The sequence below is a fragment of the Aquarana catesbeiana genome, linkage group LG07, assembly GCF_042186555.1.
Source record: "Aquarana catesbeiana isolate 2022-GZ linkage group LG07, ASM4218655v1, whole genome shotgun sequence".
NCBI classification, from domain to species: Eukaryota; Metazoa; Chordata; class Amphibia; order Anura; family Ranidae; genus Aquarana; species Aquarana catesbeiana.
The window spans coordinates 30272959-30295350 of NC_133330.1; the positions used below are offsets into that span (position 1 = coordinate 30272959).

The 22392-nt window shown below is 42.9% G+C and overlaps 1 protein-coding gene across 1 annotated transcript in view; it reads right to left on the minus strand.

Annotated features, from left to right (window-relative positions):
• The window catches only part of EEFSEC (eukaryotic elongation factor, selenocysteine-tRNA specific), a 243240-nt gene that overhangs the window by 78687 nt on the left and 142161 nt on the right, over positions 1-22392 (minus strand). Inside the window, exon 6 of the mRNA XM_073591890.1 lies at positions 6161-6317. Within this exon, the coding sequence (XP_073447991.1) occupies positions 6161-6317 (157 nt within the window). The remainder of the gene's footprint in view (positions 1-6160; positions 6318-22392) is intronic.

Below are 22392 nucleotides of genomic sequence, written 5' to 3' on the forward strand. Positions count from 1 at the left end.
AGGATCACCAGAATTGGACAATAGAAGATTGGAAAAACCTTGCCTGGTCTGATGAGTCTGGATTTCAGCTGCGACATTCAGATGGTCGGGTCAGAATTTGGAGTAAACAATATGAAAGCACGGATCCATCCTGCCTTGTATCAGCAGTTCAGGCTGGTGGTGGTGTAATGGTGGGGGGGATATTTTCTTCTTCTTTTCTCTAGTACCAACTGAGCATCATTTAAACGCCACGGCCTACCTGAGTATTGTTGCTGACCATGTCCATCCCTTTATGACTACAGTGTCCCCATCTTCTGATGGCTCCTTCCAGCAGGATAATGCACCATGTCACAAAGCTCCAATCATCTCACCACTGGATAACGAGGTCTCTGTACTCCAATGGCCTCCACACTCACCACATCTCATCCAATAGAGCACCTTTGGGATGTAGTGGAATGGGAGATTTGCATCATGGATGTGTAGCCGACAAATCTGCAGTAACTGCGTGATGTTATCATATCACTATTCTGAGGAATGTTTCCAACACCTTGTTGAATCGATGCCACAAAGAATTAAGGCAGTTCTGAGGGCAAAAGGGGGTCCAACCCGGTACGAGCAAGGTGTACCTAATAGTGGCTGGTGAGTGTATATCTAAAGCTATTTCATTTTGAAAAAACTAAGCAAGGGTTAACCCTTTTGCAGCTAAAAAACATAACAACAAGGCGCAAAACACATTGAGTACCATATAAAAGTTAATGTAAACATTTATTGAAATAAAATGCACTCACAAAAGTGAGGACATGGGGATAGACGTGAACTGTGTTACATTTTGATGGGTGCCTCAAGCTGTCAAACCGCTAAACACGAGAGCCTGGACTGACATCTTGAGGCAGCAGTTCTCATTCATCGGACTGTGTCACAGAACACTTCTATCCCCTTGTCTGTGGCCAAGGCTGGGGTGTATGGATCTCACTCTACTCTTCCTGGTTCAGATTAGATCCATGGTTGCTCACCCAAGCCCAGTCACTTTTGTGAGTGCACTTTATTTCAATAAATGTTTACATCAACATTGATATGCTACACATGGGGGGGGGATTTACCAAAACTGGTGGACGCCGAATCTGGTGCAGCTGTGCACAGTAGCCAATCAGCGTCTAACTTCAACTTGTTCATTTAATCGCTTGCCGCGGTTATTCTACTGTGAACAGGCGGCAGCTGCAGACTAAGAGTCTTCTCCGTATGTCGCCTAGCACATGCACACTAACGTGCTCCCTGGGATGTGCAGTGGCACGATCCCATGACCACTGTGTCCGGTATACACCACGGATCACAGTGCTCAGTACCCAGCTGCTCGCATCATGGGATTACTATGACCAATCATAGCAATCACACATTATGTAAGCAAACCGTCATGAATGGCTTTCATTCATGAACAGCTTGCTTACTGTTGTGATGCTGTAATAGGCCCACAGCTATCACATGGTACCTGGCACCCTGTACCATGTGATTAGCTGTAGCCAATCACAACAACACGTCAGTAACAAATGTGTCATGAAGTCATGAATGGGCAGTTAAAGCTCTTGCTTTTAATAGTGATCATCACTGTTTTAAGCAATAACAGTGTAAAAAAAAAATCCCTGATCATCCCATCTATGGTGACACTGAACTACCCTGATGAAGGTATGTAAAAAAAATATTTAAAAATGTAATTAAAATGTATTCATTTTTTATTTTACACTTACCGTACATACTCGAGTATAAGCTGAGTTTTTCAGCACATTTTTTTGTGCTGAAAATGCCCCCCTCGCTTATACTCGAGTCAAGCACTTTTCTGTAACAGAGAATGACATTTTCCAAACCGAATTTGGGGCCCCGTATCTCAGGACCACCAAGTGTCCCCGAGATACGGGGCCCCAAAGTCGGTCAACTGTGTCCATCTGCAGCAATGTCATTTCGGGACCCTTTGGGTCCAGAGACCCCAAATTTTGGCTGCAGCTAGGGGGCATCTAGGAACCCTTAACTACCAAGTTTGAAGTTCGGGGGACCTATGGTTGCAAATGGGCACAGTGAGGCTGCAAATGGCCATTGTTGACCCTCTTTTCCACTTACAGTAGCTGCATATTTCTCACCCTAGGCTTATACTCGAGTCAATAAGTTTTCCCAGTTTTTTGTGGTAAAATTAGGTGCCTCGGCTTATATTCGGGTCGGCTTATACTCGAGTATATACGGTATTCTGTCATCAGTCGGTATCCCTGATCACTGCCACACCAGCCATTTGATGCCGCTGTACTGCACCAGTGACAGCAAGCATAAAAAAAAAAAAAAAAAATGTATTTAATTTCTTTGTTTTCCCAAAAAATTGTGACAAAAAAAAAAATACAAGTTTAAAAAAACTCATTGCCATGCCTCTTACTAAATACTTTGGACTGTCCAAAAAGGTCTAATTTTTACTAAAGAAATGTAGCAGAATAAATTTTGCCTGAAATTTATGAAGAAAGGGTATTTGCAAAACTTTATCACAGAAACAAAGAAAACCATGTTTCTTTTTGATATTTTAGCATTTTTTCATTTATATAGCAAAAAAAAAAAAAAAAAACCACAGCGGTGATTTAATACCACTAAAAGAAGGCTCTATTTGTCTCATAAAATAATAAAAAATGTCCTATGGGTACAGTGTTGCAAGACTGAGTAATTGTCAAAGTGTGACAGCGATGAAAGCTGAAAATTGGCCTGGTCAGGAAGGGGGACTACAAGACCTGGAGAGCGTGGTTCTCCTTTATTTATTCGTGATTTTAAATCTCTGATGGGTACCCGAGAGTCCTCCTTTACTTATGTTTAACCAATTAGAGTTTCTTGGTATCTACATCCACCTTTTGCTATAAGACCTACAGGGTTCTCTTTTTGCTTCATATGGCCACTCTTCCACGACCTAGTTGAGTTACTTTTCCCTCTTTCGATATATGACGGATTACATTTTACATTTGTTTTGTAAAATTACTAGCCTTACACTATTTTGCTGTAAGCCATGGATTATTATGTTGCATTATACAAGAACAATGTATCACAAATTTTGAGATGTAAGTTTATTTTCTCTATGTATTTGTTTGACCCATTTCTTCGGGTTTTTCATCCTTGTTCTTTTCTGTTCATGTACCTCTCTTTACTTTTGTACTTATTATAAAATCAATAAAAAAAATTTTATTGGGAAAAAAAAAAAAAGGAAGAGGGTGAGAGTGTCCAGTACTGAAGTGGTTAAAGCAGAACTAATTAACTCCCGTCAGTGTAATGTTTGCCATCTGTGTCCCATTGGGGAAATTTTCTTTCACTTTCTGTCCCATTGCCAAAACAGGAAGTAAGAGACAAGCCCTGGTTGTCACCAGAACTAGCACCCCCATTGGTAGATTTCCCCTCTACTACTGCTCTTCTGACAACCCAAAAATTGGGATTTCATTTCGCCTTCACTATTGGCGATAACGGTAAACAGGACAAATAGAGAGAGTGAATCTCCCTGACAGGGGCACAGACAGCAATAAAAACCTGACAGGGGTTCTAGTCTCTCTCTCTCTACTCCATTCAAAACTATAAAAAAATGCCTTTAGTTATTTTAGCCACTTGACCTCCGGAAGGTTTACCCCCCCTTTATGACCAGGCTATTTTTTGCGATACGGCACTGCGTTGCTTTAACTGACAATTGCGTTGTCTTGCAAGGCTGTACACTCAATAAAATTGATGTCCTTTTTCCCACAAATAGAGCTTTCTTTTGGTGGTATTTGAGCACATCTGTGGTTTTTAATTTTTTTTAATAAACAAAAAAAAGACAGACAATTGTAAAAACACAATATTTTTTACTTTCTGCTATAAAATACACCCAATAACATTTAAAAAAAAAATCTAATTTCTTCATCAGTTTAGGCCAACATTGAAGTCTGCCACATATTTTTGATTAAAAAATCCCAATAAGCGTATATTTATTGGTTTGCGCAAAAGTTATTTATTATTATTATTATTATTTTTTTACTAATAATGGCGGTGATCAGCGATTTTTCGGCAGGACTGCAACATTGCGGCGGACAGATCGGACACTTTTTGGGAAGAGTGACATTATTACGGTGATCAGAGCTAAAAATATGCACTGCCACTGTATAAATGACACTGGCAGGGAAGGGGTTAACATCAGAGGTGACCAAAGGGTTAAGTGTGTTCCCCCAGTGTGTTTACTAACTGTGTGAGGGGACGGTCTGACTGGGTCAACACAAAGATCTGTCTTCCTGCATAGCAGAAAGACAAGATCTCTGTGTCTTCGCCTGACAGAATGGAGATCTGCCTTGTTTACATCAGCAGATCCCCATTCTGTCTCTGTGGGGAGCGATCGTAGGCGTCCAGCGGACATCACGTCCACCGGACCCGCTGATTGTCTCCCCTGCTGGCCAATCGACCCACACAGACTAGTGAACGAAACAACGTACCAGTACATCGTTTTGCGCAGCCGAGCCACCTTGCCACAGTATAACTGCCGCGGGTGGTCGGCAAGTGGTTAAACTGACTATTACCCGGTCATGCAATGCTGTACCCAAATAAAATGTCCTTTTTTTCCCCACACATAGAGCTTGATTTCGGTGGTATTTGATCACCTCTGCAGTTATTTTTTGCGCTATAAACAAAATAGACCGACAATTTTGAAAAGAAAAACAATATTTTTTTACTTTCTGCTATAAAACATATCCAATAAAAAAAAAAAAAAAAATCTAATTTCTACATAAATTTAGGCCAATATGTATTCTGCTATATATTTTTGGTAAAAAAAAATCAATTAATAAGCATATATTGATTGATTTGCGCAAAAGTTATAGTCTCTACAAAACTATGGGATATTTTCGGAATATACCGCACCCCAATTTTAGAAGGGAAGTTTAAGGAAAAAAACTTATGCTTTAAATAAAGAACTTTGAAGCAAAATTAGGGTCACAGCTCATCAATGCCCCCTGCACAGTGCCCATCTGCAGCCATTAAATTGCCCAACAATGCAGCCTGTTCAGTGCCCATCTGCAGCCTCACCTTTCCCATCATTGCAGCCTCGCCAGTGTTGGATTATCCCTGCTGTCCCCAAGGGAAGAGGAGGAGCGAGCACCGATCTCCTGTGTACCCATCACTCCGTCACTCAGAGCCACGCCTCCTGGCCCTGCTCATATGATAGACAGAACAGTGGCCCAATGCGGGGCCAGGAGGTGTGGCTGTGAGTGACGGAGCACCGGGTACACAGGAGATCGCGGCTCTATGTAATTCAGCGGCGCTCGCTCCTCTTCCCTCAGAGACAGCAGGGATCGGTGTATAACACGCACCCATGATTTTAGCCTGATTTTAAGGGGAAAAAAGTGCGTGTTATACGCCGATAAATACGGTATTTGGCGGCGATTAGCGACTTATACCGGGACTGCGATATTGGGGACCAGTGACCCTAATACAGTGATCAGTGCTAAAAATATGCACCGTCACTGTACTAATGACACTGGCAGGGAAGGGGTTAACATCAGGGGCAATCAAAGGGTTAACTGTGTGCCTAGGGAGTGCTTACTAACTGTAGGGGAGGTGCTTTTACTACTGGAAGACATGAATCAGTGTTTCTATTTCTGTACTCAGAGAATGACAGTCTGCCTTGTTTACATAGACAAACTGTCATTTTGTCAGAGTATGGAACGAACGGTTGGTCCTGGCGGACATTGGGTCCGCGGGACCCGCCGATCAGCTCCCACTGTGTAAAATCACAGCAGGAGCGAGCTGCCAGCAACGCACGCTCGCGTCCAAAACCCGGAAGTGCAGAATCACGTATGTACAGTGTATACGGGATTCTGCGGAGAGAGCGGCCGCCCTGTTGCAGTCAATCTGCTATGGGGCGGTCGTGAACTGGTTAATATACTGTACTTCACTGTACTCATTTTCTATATAGATTTCACCTTATTTCAAAACAGGTGAGGGAACCTTTCACGCCTGTTCATAATTTTCCCTGTTACTTCAGCTTTGACCAGGCATTCAAAGTAATAGTGACTAGCTCTGTGGTTAGAAACTATAAATGTAATGTAAAGTAAATGGAAAGAAATTGTTTTCCTTCAGTTTTGTTTCATTTTATATCAATAAATTTGCCAATTTGGTGCCCAATGCAAACGAGTGAAAAATTTGTACTCACTGGGGATTCTGATTTTGAACTTTCCACTCTGTCCAAAGCTCCCTTCGATCGCTCCGTCTTCTCCGCTCGACAGCTTGACCTTCAGCCCGACAAACAGCTGGATGTTGGTCTCCTTTTTGAAGAGAGAGCGCCCAATCACGCTGTAATCGTCATTCACCTGTAAGGAGGAGGAGACACACCGGATCGGACATATGTTTTGTAGTGAAGATCGCCAAGGAATATCTACATCACATGACATGGCAGATGCAGATGACGTGGCTCCTCAAATCATCACGAACAGACTGTGGAAAATTTGGTATTTACTTTGGAAAACAAGGTCCCAGAGTATGGAGGAAGACTGGAGAGGCACAGAATCCAAGTTGCATGAGGTCCAGTGTGAAGTTTCCACAGTCAATGATGATTTGGGGGGTCATGTCATCTGCTGGTGTTGGTCCTCTGTGTTTTATCAGGTCCAAAGTCAGTGCAGCCCCCCACCAGGAAATTCTAGAGCACTTCATGCTTCCCTCTGCTGACCAGCTTTATGGAGATGCTAATTTCTTTTTCCAGCAGGACTTGACACCATCCCACACTGCCAAAAAGTACCAATACCTGGTTTAATAATCATGGTATCACTGTGCTTGATTGTCCAGCAAACTCGCCTGACCTAAACCCCATAGAGAATCTCAAGAGGAAGATGAGAGAAACCAGACCCAACAATGCAGACGAGCTGAAGACCGCTATCAAAGCAACCTGGGCTTCCATAACACCTCAGCAGTGCCACAGGCTGATTGTCTCCATGCCACGTCGCATTGATGCAGTAATGTTCGGTGACGTCAGCGCATCGCTCCCTCCTTGCGCGTTTCGTCATAGGATGTCGTCCAGGGGCATATGGTGTCTATGATGAAACGCGTAGGGCGGAGCAACGCGCTGACGGCACCGAACACTTATGTGCCTTGGAGGACAGGTTGTCTGTGTGCCGGCCGACACATGAGATCTTAAAGGCGTTTTATTCAGCAAACAGCTGTAAGTGCATTACTTTGTTTTGATAAAAGTTTTATTAGGATTTTACACTATGTGGACCCTTTTGTTCCTTTGAGATATCATCTCAGCCTACACACTACTAAAGAGTGATGAGGTGGGGAGACCATCTGGTGTAAAGGCCTTGGCTGGGCTATAGCCACAAGCGTTATTGATCCCTTGTAATGAGGAATCAATAGGAGCCGGTAAGCAGGCCCTACAGCTATGGGTGGGGGCACCGATTGTTATCACTTCGGTGGTGGTTGGTGAAGATTGCTTTCAGGATCCACTCTCACAACATTTATGGACTGTTTTTAACAATTTTTATTGATGCATTACATATGCCAACATTAATCCACAAATTTTGTCAATTTATATGCTATTAGCGCAACCTGTAGATTTTTGTATGTGATTTACTGTGTATATGTTCCACAGGAGGTTTGCTGCTTCACGATTAGGCTGCTTTCACACTGAGGCGCTTTACAGGCGCTATAACGCTAAAAATATCGCCTGCATAGAGCCTTTCACACTGGAGCGGTGTGCTGGCAGGACGCCAAAAAAAGTCCTGCAAACCGCACCTTTGAGGCGCTGTAGAAGCGGTGTATACGCCGCTCCTACAGCACCCCTGCCCATTGAAATCAATGTGCAGCGCCCCCGAAGTGCCGGAAAAGCGCCGCCGCGGCAGCACTTTTAACCCTTTTCGGCCATTAGTGGGGGTTAAAATCTCCCCGCTAGCGGACAAAAAGGGCAGCGAAAACTACGGTAAAGTGCCGCTCACAATAGTGGCGCTTTACTGCCGGTGCCCCCAATGCCCCAGTGTGAAGGTAGCCTAAGGTTATTTAATAAACTTTTGATCTATAGCGCGTTTTATTTCCTTTTGCTTTATATTGACTGGGGTACACTAGATGAACAACCTACATTTACCAAAAATAATGTAATGTGAAGGCCTTCCTGAATTCTCCATTCAATACATACCTAGTCCGGCAGGGCCTTGCACTATATCAGTGGAAGTCAACTTACGTGATATAAGGGACCTAAATTGTTACCCATGGAGACTGCAGATCTGCAATAAGAGATGGTCAGAGACTGCAAACAAGCGATAGGCTTTGTCGGAGCATGTTTCAAGAGACAGTCATAGCCTGGAGACTAATAAGATCACTGCTATCACAACTCCTTTACAAATCAGTGCTTCCATATTTCATATTTGGGCTCTGTACAGCCTCCTTAACCTCATGCCATCCATGTAACACACATAGCTGCGATGCCGAAGAGGGCGTGCTTCAACGTTCATAGGCCACACATACTGTATGCAACAATGGGTGGCAGAGGTTTCTTTGCTGAGATCACGTTCGCAACACAGAGACTGAGCTATCAAAAACAGGTCTCAGTTTGTACTAATGATCGGGAACCTTTTTTCTGTCCCTTGGTGGCTACACCAATCACTTCACTTTATCTATGGAGGGAGCCAATGTTACACAGACTAGACTTCAAACATGTCAGCCTTTGTTCACGACACCATCTGCCTGGAGTTTGCATGTTCTCCCTGTGCCTGTGTAGGTTTCCTCCGGGTACTCCGGTTTCCTCCCACACTCCAAAGACATGCTGGTAGGTTAATTGGATCCTGTCTAAATTGGCCCTAGTATGTATGAATGTGAGTTAGGGACCTTAGATTGTAAGCTCCTTGACGGTAGGGATTGATGTGAATGCGCTATGTAAGTACCATAAATAAATAAATCTCTATTACATGGGGGATGATGGGGAAAGTAGTACACAAAAGAAAGATAACATTGTTTTTGCTTTCAGAACAGCTCACGGGACGTGACACGGACACTGCAATTTGGGTTACGCTAGAGAATCTTTTGAAGGTAGATGGACTAAAAAAAAAAAAACATCTTTTAGTAGAATGAGAAAAGCTAAGAACTTCTGCCAATATTGTTATTGCTATCCGTGTCCTCCTTTCCTGGTGACAACTGGACTTCAATTTCTAGTCCTGATGTCACAGGGATGGAAAATGAGGAAAAATCTTCCGGGGGGGGGGGGGTGGGGGTGGGGGGGGAGTTCACAGAAATAAAAACCTGACAGATGCTCTATAATCCTCCTCCATTCTCCTCTAAAAAAAAAAAAATAAAAAATTTGTCCCCAAGCAGTAAAACAAGTGCAGTCTATTCTTTTACATGCATGCAAAGAATGTCAGTACTAAAAATAATCTTAATTTTGGGAAACATAATTGTTTAAAAAAAAATCATAAAAGAAACTGACTGACCTTAGCCATGTTTACATGATGGGAAAAAAAAGTCATAAAGGAAAATGATGGACATTAGTCATAGTTATATGATGAAAAAAAAATCATAAAAGAAACTGACTGACCTTAGCCATAGTCACATGATGGAAACATTTTTTAAAAAAATTAAAAAAAAAAAACAATCATTAAAAGATGACTGACCTTAGTCATATTTATATGATGGAAAAAAAATCATAAAGGAAAATTATGGACATTAGCCATATTTATATGAAGAAAAAAAATCATAAGAGAAAATGACAGGCCTAAGCTTTATTTAAATGATAATAAAAAAAAAAATACTGTATATACTCAAGTATAAGCCAACCCGAATATAAGCCGAGGCACCTAATTTTACCACAAAAAACTGGGGAAACCTGACTCGAGTATAAGCCTAGGGTGAGAAATGCGCAGCTACTGTAAGTGGAAAAGAGGGTCAACAATGCCCATTTGCAGCCTCACTGTGCCCATTTGCAGCCATAGGTCCCTCGAACTTCAAACTCGGTAGTTAAGGGTTCCTAGATGCCCCCTAGCTGCAGCCAAAATTTGGAGTCTCTGGACCCAAAGGGTTCCGAAATGACATTGCTACAGATGGACACAGTTGACCGACTTTGGGGCCCTGTATCTCGGGGCCACTGGGTGCTAGGAAAGCTGGGGTTCCTAGCACCAAGTGGCCCCCGAGATATGGGGCCCCAAAATCGGATCGGAAAATGTCAAGCACTTTTCTGCAGCAGAGAATGACATTTTCCGAACCGACTTTGGGGCCACTTGTTGCTAGGAACCCCAGCTTTGGATATGTTGTAGTGCTATTTCCACTAGGTTTGCACACCAAATTTGGGGTTCCTAGCACCAAGTGGCCCCAAAGTCAGTTCGGAAAATGTCATTCTCTGCTGCAGAAAAGTGCTTGACTCGAGTATAAGCCCAGGGGGGCATTTTCAGCACAAAAAACTGAAAAACTCGGCTTATCCTTGAGTATATATACGGTAATCATAAAAGAAAATGACTGATTTTAGCCACATTTATATCATGGAAAAAAAACAAAAAAACAAACCACAAAAGGAGAAATGATGGACATTAGCCATATTTATAAGATGAAAAAAAAATAAATAAAAATGGCTGACTTTCGCCATATTTATATAACGGTGACTTATTTAGGTTCTCAAAGAAAATTTGGCTCATGAAAACACAACACACATCTGCAATATATTATTTGGAAAATCCCTATTTCTGACAACAAGAAGAAAGAAGGTAAAAGCCGCCCGAGACCCAGGATCACAGACAAAGGAAAAGCAACGCAGCCCCTCCAGCCAGGATCCCAGGAACGTCCACCCGTCCGTCTGCACAGACCCCCGATCACAGGTGTTCCTGATTCAGAAACTTGGCGGCATGCACCTTCTTCTGGCTGCACAGAGGGAAGTTTTGCTTGACTATTTTTAGTCTTGGCAAAGCGAATTCTTACCCGCGGTGTTTATTTAGAAGAATTTCTTGCCTATTTTTCTCTCTACATTTACAAATTTGTAAGACATTAAATGGAAAGTGCATAGCAGTATATCACGGAGTAAATGTTCCTGTGTACTGATAATCGGAGATCACCCAGAACCTCCAATCACTTAAATCTAGACGTTTTAGCATGTTATTGTCATTTCAAATTTTACGCTAAAATCTGCAACTTTTATTAAAATAATACCCGGTGATCTTGTCATGAGGGTCCTTGTTCAGGTACTTCCTGTAATAGGGCAACAACGCTTTGTCTCTTAATTGCACACCTGCATTGTCACCCCGTCACACGGCTTCCTAGGATCATTCTGGTATGATACTTTGTAGCAGAGATTCATGCATTATTTTTCATGGTATGGTGATCACAGATGTGGATCTAGTTATTTGTTTTGATTAGTTACATTGTTTCTAATGTGTTCTGCTGGTTCTTTGTAGACATGTGTACACTGAAATATTTTGTTTCCAAATTTCGTTTTCGTCCGAAAAATAAATGTATTTAGTTACCCCCAAAATTCATTCTTATTTATTTTGTTTCATTAAAAAATGCATTTGTCCGAAAATACGAAATAATTGAGGTCGAATCTGTCATTGAAGGCTTATGGTGTCTGTCGAATGTTCTAAGAAGATTCGACGGAGCAGCTAAACTGTACGACGCCGCAATCGTACATTTCCGGTCGAATGTTCCTCCTACAAGCTATAGTAGAATTCTAATGTTGTATGACACTAGTAATAATTATATTTATTAATTATTATTACTAGTCAACCAACATTAGAATTCTTCTATAGGCTATGGGCGGAGCATTTGACCATAAATGTCCACTCGCGGCGACTGCTTCGTCGAATCTTCATGTCGAATCTTTTCTCTCTATGTCGAAAAATCTTGGACTAATAGAGTTAAGGTTAGGCACATTCGACCTTTTTTGCTATTGTCTCTATAATGTCCAATCTTTTCTCTCTAAGTCGAATAATCTTGGACTAATAGAGTTAAGGTTAGGCACATTCGACCACAGGTTTGATGGACACAGATCACTATTGTCAGCGTCATGTCGAATCTTCTATCCATATCGAACTGTTGTCGCAACGAAAGCGAAAATAAAGCATTTGTTTACGTCAGATCTTTCGGTTTTCGGATTCTGCATGTTCAACAAACGATAACGAAAATACCCTAAATTTGGACGAAAACGAATGCACATGTCTAGTTCTTTGTATGGAGGAAGTTAGGGGTGGAATCGATTAGCAGCTGTTGTAAGGTGGCTTTGAGTTTGCAATATGGAGGCAGTGATCGGTTCCACCCTCCAGTCATGAGTAAGCGCTGAATTATAGTGAAACACGTCAAGAGCTAGTCATGAGTAAGCGCTGAATTAGTGTGAAACGTGTCAAGAGCTAGTCATGAAAAAGCGCTGAATTAGCACGAAACGCATAGATGCACCTTATCCTGTCTGTATATGTGTTTGTTTACATGGCTTTTCAATAAACTTGAATCTTGTGGCGTGTGACCATCCAGAGTTTTTACATACGTCAGTCTTCAGTTGAAGAGCTGGGCATTGCACCCGAGGATAGCGTGGGAGACCGACCTAAAGCAAGGCCTACTACACATGTGCAGGACAAAAACATTTGTTTAATTTTGTTATTTACATAAACTTGTTTAGTTTAAAGTGGTTGTAAAGGCAGAAGGTTTTTTTATTTTAATACATTCTATGCATTAAGATAAAAAGCCTTCTGTGTGCAGCAGCCTCCCTACTTACCTGAGGTCCCTCTTTGTCCAGCGATGTCCACGAGTGTCTCAGCCATGCGAGATTCTCCTTCCTGATTGGCCAAGACACAGCAGCGGCACCATTGGTTCCCACTGCTGTCAATCAAAGTCAGCTAGTCAATCAGGGGAGAGAGGGGGCGGGGCTGGATCAGGGCTCTGTGTCTGAATGGACACAGGGAGATGTGACTCGGCTCAGGTGCCCCCATAGCAAGTTGCTTGCTGTGGGGGTGCTGAACAGGAGGAATGGGGCCAGGAGCAGAGAAGAGGAACCCGAGAAGAGGAGGATCCAGGCTGCTCTGTGCAAATCCACTGCAACAGGGCAGGTAAGTATAACATGTTTATTATTTTTATAGGAAAAAAACGAGCCTTTACAATCACTTTAATTCGTTTTTAAAAATTCAAATCAATTCAAGTTCCATTCGAATTCCATTTGAAATCTAATTTATTCTATTCAAAATTTGAATTTTGGAAGATAGTTATATTCTTTCTATTCCATTCTGATCGTTAAGTGAGGAGTACCTGTATTCAAAATTTGAATTTTGAAAAACAGTTATATCCTTGCTTTTTTTATTGTTTATTCTATTCTATTCCATTATTTTATTTTCAATTCTATTCTTTTTTATTCTATTCAAATTTATTTTATTTGAAATTCAAAATTTTGGAAGATGGTTATAGTCTTTCTATCCTATTGTTTTTTTTTTCTATTCTATTCTAGTCAATTCTATTCTTTTATTTTCCATTCTAATCTATTATGTTCAAATTTATTTTATTTGAATTTTGATAAATGATTATTATCTTTCTAGTCTATTGTTTTTTTGAATTCTATGCTATTCTTTTATGTTCTATTCTTTTCTCTGTATTTAAATTGATTCTATTTGCGATTTAAATTTCAGAAGATGGTTAAATTCTATTTTATTCTTATCTGTTTTTTATTCTATTCCTTTATTTTCTATTCTATGTTATTTCCTTTTATTTTCTATTCTATCCTTTTTTTCTATTCTATTCTTTTATTTTCTATTCTGTTCCGTTTTACTCTATTATATTATTTTCTATTCTATTATATTCTTTTCTATTCCTTTTTTTTCTATGCTATTAAATACAAAAGGGGCAGCGCCAATTCAATCATAAAAAGTCTCTATAAAGCATTATAAGACAGTCCATAAAAGCGTTTAGATAGGAGGACAACCTCACACCAGCATCAGTGAAGGAAAGTGTGATCCAATCATCACCACTGTGTAAAAAAGGCCAGTCTGCTTACCAGATTGTGTTGATCCTCAAGTTATAGAGAGGAAAATACCAGCATAGGATATACAGGACCGATGGATCTTCAGCGGTCTCACTAAAACAATCGCCACTCCAGGCTGCTTCAATGGAGTACACCTGAAATAATCCCACCTCCAACAAATGATGCAGGGTAACCTCAAAGGGATGAAAATAACACCACAATGGTGCAGTACGTCTAGAGAGCTAAAACCGCTGGTTTAGTCGGATAAAATTTGCACTCTCAAACTTGAAGATCGTAAAAGACATGTCAAACAAATATTTTTAAAGATGGCCACGGCAGATCGCGTGCTTATGTCACAAGGTCCCGTCCCGCCTTGCGCGTTTCGTCATAATCAGACGTCCTCAGACGCTTTTATGGACTCCCTTATAATGCTTTATAGAGACTGTTTATGATTGAATTGGCGCTGCCCCTTTTGTATCCTATGTTTTTTTTGGTGTGTAATCAAACCATTGGTGGCTGCCTTTATATATGTCCTTACATCCAAGTGCAAATATCTCTTGCTGCTTTTTGAATTTGTTATTCTATTTTATTCTTTTAGGAAATTCGATTCAAAAACTATTTCGAATTTGTATTTCGCCCGACTTTTGTTTCGTTATCTCGGATTTGTTTAAATTAGTTACTATTCTAATTTGCATGCATCCGAATAACAAAAAAATCATCCGAATTTTAATTTGGAACGAAACGAACCGCACATATCTAGCGTCTACTTTTTTGCATGTTTACTGAGTGACTGCTTGCAAAAAATAAAGGTTTGACAGTGGGATCTCACATCTATGGCCTGACCGCAATACACAGCCCGGAGTGAGTATCCAACATAATGCTCATAATGGAAATTGCTTATTGGTCAAGGCAGCCATGTGACCACGCTGACCAATGAGAAGTGCTTCTTTCAACTCAGATGTGCTTTTCATTGGTCAGCACAGTCACGTGGTCATGCTGAATAATGAGCACTTGCCATTGTGAGCACTATGAGGGATTCTCACTCCGGGGCTGTAAATTGCAGTTTACAGACTGGAAACACGGGCATTACGGGCTCTGGTGTATGGATAGCTACACCGGCAGCACAGGCCAAGATGTGCAGCAGGGTCCGGATAGGGGGCCAGAATATTTGGAGTTATATCACCTTTTCATTTTTCACTGCAGCTTCTATAGCAATCACAGGAGGTAAGGTATATATACATACCAGTGTTCTCCAAACTGCGGCCCTTTACCTGCCTCTATCTGGCCCTTGGGGCACTATTTCTTCCACATACAAGGAATTATTCCTCCCACTGACACCAACAATTGGCCATAACTACTAAGACTGACACCATCGATGGGGCATTATTCCATTCACTATTCCATCCACTAGCACCAACGATGGGGCACTATTCCTCCCATTGACACCAATGATGGGGCACCATTCCTCCCACTTATACAAAGTACTATACTTCCCAACAATTGGCCATAATTACTGCCACAAATGCTACAAGGAACTATTCCTCCCACTGACACCAACAATGGGGAATACTTACTGCCACTGACACCAGAAATGAGGCACCATTCCTCCCACTTATACGAGGATCTATCCTTCCCAGTGACAACAATAATTGGCCATAATTACTGCCACTGACACCAACAATACAAGGAACTATTCCTCCCACTGACACCAACAATAGGAAATACTTACTGCCACTGACACCAATGATGGGGCATTATTCCTCCTACTGACACCGATGATGAGGTATTGTTTGCTCCCACACTAGGACATTTCCTACTCCCACTGGCCACAGTCCAGACCCCCTAAAGCCTGAAGGACAGTAAACTGGCCCATTGCTTAGAAAATTAGGAGACCCCTGCTATATACTTAGATACATTGGTCCGAGCTGGACCAATGTGACTATGTAAAAAAAATACCATACCTGGAATTCTTCTTCAAAGCGTAAGTTCATCTTTTCATGAAAAATGAAAAGGTGAACTTACCCTTTGAAGAAGAATCCCAGGTATGGTATTTTTTTTACATAGTCACATTGGACCAGCTCAGACCAATGTATCTAAGTATATACCATACCTCTGGGATTGCTATAGAAGCTCCAAATCACTGTGGTAGACATCGCTACTCCAATGATCTCCGCTTGCTTTCCGGGTGCAGTGCTGAGCGGCTGCCCTGCTGCATTGTGAACACAAGAGGTTGGCTGCTGGGCATGGGCACCATTTATAATAGCAAGGTATATGGCGCAAACTCTGGTAAATTAGTGTGTAAAACTCCCATAGTCTTATATGAAACCAATTGTAATGTGTGTCATTTAAGTTCATAAAAGTTAATAAAACTACAAAAGTCCATAAATCCAATGGAAGGAATGGTACATCAAGAGAGCACTAGGTGGGCGGCTCCCCCCCCACAGACAGGAAAGGATCTCTGTAAGACAACAAAAACACACAGGGGGGCGCCTCCAAGTGCAATATTTATAAGAACATTAATGGAGCAGCCAAATAAACACTCACATGCGTTTCATAAGAATGTGCATATCTAGTAGTACCAACAGAGGGGTCGCCCAGGTTCAAGGTCACGTTTCAGAGCACCAATCACCTCCTTGATAAAGGAGCTGGTTGGCACTCCAAAACAAGTTACCAGGGCAACAGGACTGTCTATTGGGCGTGACGTCACTTCCACGTTCCACAGCAGTTACAGAAGTCCCCCTCTACATCCGATGAGCGGTGACCCGGCTTGCACCGTCCAACACCACCAGCGGTGGCTGGATACCGACCTGGAAGCTGGGCGACCCCTCTGTTGGTACTAGTAGATGCACATTATCATGGAACACATGTGAGTGTTTAGTTGGCTGCTCCAGTAAAGTTATTATAAATATTGCACTTAGAGGCGGCGCCCGCCCCCGTGTTTTTGTTTACCATTCAGAGATTGTTTCGCATTTTCTCAATGAATGTAAAGCATTCTCTGATTGGATGAGGTAGAGAGTGTGATGTCAGCGCCCCATGAGTAAATTATCAGAATTTCGTAGGAACTAATTTCTAACCGTTGTATGGGCAGCTTTACTGGGTATTGATTACTGAGTGCATTACTGGTGCATAATGGACTGCACAATCAGACTCATGCAGGCCATACATGGAGCAAACGTCTATCCTGCAACCACAGCGTTTGACAAAGGAATCCTTCCCGCTGAGCCATTGCATTCTCCTGGCAGGGAGAGCCGTCCCCTGCCGGGAGAACACAGTGATTATTGCTAGTGGCCATACCAGCCGCTAGCGATAATCGCATGGAAAATCCAGCAGGCTGGTTGTAGCCAAGTTGACTGATCAACTTGGTACATTCAGCCTGCCCAAACATGGTTCGAATCTCAGCCGTTTTCTTGCTGAACCGGCCGAGATTGGAACTGTCTTTGGCCGGCCCTAGACTCCCTGCACAACTGCTGGATCAGGAAAGTTAAAAACCGAGGTTGTTAGTACAAAAGTATGACAATTCTATAATCGGTGACTTTAGCTGTGGCATATCCGAGCTCAGCATCTCCTATCCGTTCCTGTGCCGTCTTGTCGAGTTCCCATGAACTGGTCAGGCATGTAAATTCTGCCAAAACAAAGGTTGAAAGTTGAAACAATATTAACAGGCGATTTGTGCAATAAAAAAGTATGTCTATACACATGCACTGAGAGCTCATAAATATGTTAGGTCAACACGATGGAAGCTTTTATTCCCAGCCGGTGACTCTTTACAACCTCGTGAGCGCAACACGACTCCTTCCCGCACTGTCCGGACTGCACTTAGTGTGTCTGCGCCGTTCATCCAAAACCAAACAAAGCCAGGCAGACATCAAAGCTGTAAATATATTTATACTGGCGTCTGGGCAGGTAACGGCGGGCACCTGAGGCACGGGGTAGTGTACGGGCGCACAGACACTTCTGAGGGTTTACCAGGAACAATACCGACATCTGCAAAACACTGGCTGAGCTACAGATACAATCACAGAGAAGAAAGAAATGAATGGGCAAAACTATGGAGGATTATTCTTATTTTTCATAATTAGATTGTTTATTTTTATTTCTTGATAAAAGAACATGTTTGTCACACCCCAAAGCAAAAAAAAAAAAAAAGCAGAAGCCATAGCAGTCTATTGAGGGAAACAAGACACAAAGACTGCAACAGTGAGCAGCTTCAAATGACATGCAACCTGTTCATTCTGAGATACTCAACCCACATCAGTGAAACGTTATATAAAGCAGTGTAGATGAGCTGGGGGGGGTATAAAAACAAGCTTCACTGAATTACTATTCACCCTTGGCCAGTTTGCCTGGGGGGGGGGGGGGGAGGAGAGAGAGAGAGAGAGAGAGAGAGAGAGAGAGAATATATATATACACACACAATATTGTCAAAAGTATTGGGACACTGCCTTTACACGTACATAAACTTTAATGGCAACCCAGTTTTCGACTGACTCTTCTTAATTGGCCCACCCTTTGCACCTATAACAGCTTCAACTCTTCTGGGAAGGCCATCCACAAGGTTTAGGAGTGTGTCTATGGGAATGTTTGACCATTCTTCCAGAAGCGCATTTGTGAGGTCAGGTACTGATGTTGTACAAGAAGGCCTGGCTCGCAGTCTCCACTCTAATTCCTCCCAAAAGGTGTTCTATGGGGTTGAGATCAGGACTCTGTGCAGGTCAGTCAAGTTCCTCAATATTGAACCCTACGAATTAAGACTGGGATGCCATTAGAGTTCATGTGCATGTAAAGGCAGGCGTCCTAACTTTTGGCAATATAGTTAGTGTGTGTTATATATAGATATATATATATATAGATAGATATTATAGATAGATAGATAGATATGATAGATAGATATGATAGATAGATAGATAGATAGATAGATAGATAGATAGATAGATAGATAGATAGATAGATAGATAGATAGATAGATAGATCTCATTTTGCTTTTCTCAACCCTAAAGTATATGCAAAGCCAATATATATTTTTAGTGTGTTTGGAATTATATCTCATTGGGGGAGACTTCCTAGAACTTGGACACTTAGAATCTGGTGTAGCTGTGCATGGTAGCCAATCAGCTTCTAACTTCACCTTGTTCAATTAAGCTTTGGCAATAAAACCTGGAAGCTGATTGGTTTCCATGCAGAGCTGCACCAGATTTTGCACTCTCCAGTTTTAGTAAATCCCCCCCCCCCCCATATTGTATACAGTTTTCACATTGTTTTTAACCTAAAGATCCATACAGCAACAGCACTTCTTGTGTCAGGCTGACAAGCCCAAGTCGCTGCCCTGCAATAAGCAACAATGTTGTCAGCACACACTTCTTCAGGCGGCTGCCTATTGGGTCTGTGCACACCTTCTGCAGACCTAAAAAGGCCGTCCCCAAGTCCAACCGAAGGAGCGTACTAAGGTTGCCAACTATGGGGTCAATCAATGGGTTAATGTTGTCGGCCTGCAGGAGGAAGTGTTGTTACTGGCAGGATCTCCAGTTAGCAAATTGCAGATTTACAAAAAAGATCATATCACGTTCAACAATATCACTGTTGCCTTAGGAAGGATCCTTAGTGGGGCCAGAACACGGCATCTTTTTTTTTTTTTTTTTTTTGACGATATCTTTGCCTTTTTTTGCTTCACATGGCGTGCTGGTGGCGCTCCACTGATGCAGGCAAAAGTGCTAACCACTTAGTCACTTGTCTTGTCCGCAGCAACGAATCAAATATTTCCATTTTTACCTTGCACTGGAAATAAGGCAGCTGGAATTCCCCAGTCCTATCCCCCTTATGAGGGGTTTCTGCCATTCTTGTGCTGAGTCTCCAGTCCTATATACCTGCAATGCCTATTATGAGGGATTCCCACCATCCCTGTGCCAAGTCTCCAGCACTATATGCCTGCTATGCCTATTATGGGGGGGGGGGGGGGTTTCCCACTATCCCTATACCGAGTTCTCAGGTCTGCAAACCTACTGTGCTCATTATGTTTGGCTCCCATCACACCTGAGCTGCGTTCCTGGATCTGTACACCCGTTGCACCTATTATGAGGGTTTTCCACAATTCCTTGATGAGTTCCTAGGTCTGTACACCTGCTGTGCTCATTATGAGGGGTTTTCTCCATGCCTGCACTGAGTTCCTGGGTCTGTAAATCTGCTATATCTATTACAAGGGGCTCCCACCATTCCTAAACTGAATTCCCGGGTTTGTATACCTGCTGTGCCCATTACGAGGGGGTTTCTCCATCCCTGCACTGAGTTGATTGGTCTGTACATCTGCTATATCTATTACAAAGGGTTACCACCATTCCTAAACTGAATTCCCGGGTTTGTACACCTGCTGTGTCCATTATGAGGGGTTCCCATCATCCTTGCACTTAGTTCCTGGGTCTGTAAATCTGCTATATCTATTATAAGGTGTTACCACCATCCCTAAACTGAATTCCCGGTTTGTACACCTGCTGTGCCCATTATGAGGGGTTCCCACCATTCCTGTGCTGAGTTCCTTGGTCTGTACATCTGCTATATCTATTACAAGGGGTTCCTATCATCCCTAAACTGAATTCCTGGGTTTGTACACCTGCTGTGCCCATTATAATGGGTTTCCACCACCCCTGTGCTGAGTTCCTGGGTTTGTACACCTGCTGTGCCCATTACGAGGGGTTCCCACCATCCCTGTGCTGAGTTCCTGGGTTTGTACTCATGCTGTGCCCATTAGGAGAGGTTCCCACAACCCCTGTGCTGAGTTCCCAAGTCTACACATTTGCTGTGCGCTTATGAGGGTTTCCCATTATTCCTTTGCTAGGTCCCTGAGTATGCGCACCTGTGTGTTCATTGTGTGTGGTTCCCACCATCTCTGCTGGATTATTTATTTCATACTATGAAAATATGTAACAGAAGAAGCATGAACACACAAAATGTGGACGGGAACACCCAAAAGGTCCCCCAGATGGACTGGAACAGAGTCAGGAATTACAGCAGGGGAATATCGGTGTTGCATTATCCAAGACATGGTACAGCCCACCAGATTCCACGTATAATATCATTTTTGGGTGGACTACCCCTTAAAAAGGTGTTTTGTAATTATAAAGGCTCTTCTGAGGACGTAAGGCATTAGCAAACCAAGAAATGTGTCATTACCGAGGAGAGCTCCATCTCTCCCGATCTGCGCTCCCTCTCCAATGCCGCCATTCTCTTGTTTTTAATCTCTGCAACTTCTTGGCGTCTCCCGGTATCAATTACTGTTTGTTCTTGCAGAAAGTGACTGCTGCTAAGGTGAGAAACCCAAATAAGAGATAACTCTGCCGCATTCCATGACATGCTTCGGCGAAATGACTGCAAGCAGCCCAAATAATAACATCTCACCGCACAACAGAATAGAAACACAGGACAAAAACACGGCGAGCGGCACATCGCTGCCCCTGACACACGTCACTGGCTAGCTACAGCGGGCGGGTTAACCTGAGGCCTCCCGACTGCAGGTGAACTAGGAGTCCCAGCATGCCTTACAGGGGACTGCCTAAAATAAAACAAGTAGTTACGTTCTCAGTTTATAGAAAACTAGCAAAAGTGTGCTTTATCCAATGAACGAGATGAATACGATAGCATGCGCCTTTGCAGTGATGGTAAATGGGGAATTGCAAGTCAGTGCAGTGGAGGCCAGGGAGGGAAGTGCGTGTCACTGCAGTGTTAGTCAGTCGGACAAACGTGTGTCAGTGCAATGGCAGCAAGTGGGGAAAATTTACATCAGTGCAATGGGGGCCAGTGGGAAAAGTGTGCATTCGTGCTGTGCTGGTAGGGAAGTAGGGAAGTGTCAGTGCAATGGCAGCAAGTGGGGAAAGGGTGCGTCGGTGCTCTGGTGGCCAGTGGTGGCAAGTGGGAAAGTGTGCATCCATGCATTGCAGCTAGTGAGGAAGTGTGCATCGTTGCAGGGGAGCCCAGTTGGGGAAGTGCATATTTTGGTACAGTGGCGACCAGTGGGAGAAGTGCATGTCAATGTAGTGGCGGCCAGTGGCTGAAGTGTGCGTTGGTGCAGTGACAGCCAGTGGGGAAGCAGGCGTCCATACAGTGGCGGCCAATGAAGACGTGTACATTGGTGCAGTTGCTGCCAGTGGGGAAGCATGCATCTGTTCAGTGGTGGCCAGTGAGGAAGTGTCTTATTATGCAGTGTCAGTCAGTGGGGAAAGTGTGTGTCTGTGCAGTGTCATCCAGTAAAGACAGAGAGCAATGGTACAATGCTGGTAAGTGGGGAAGTGTGAGCCAGTGTAATGGCAGCAAGTGGGAAAGTGTGCATTGGAGCAGTGGCTACCAGTGAGGAAAGTTTGCATCAGTGCAGTGGCAGCCAGTGAAGACAGTGTGCAACTCTGCAGTGGTGGTAAGTGCGGAAATACGAGTTGGTGCAATGGCAGCAAGTAGAGAAAGTGTGCCTTGCTGCAATGGCAGCCAGTGTGGGAAGTGTGCCT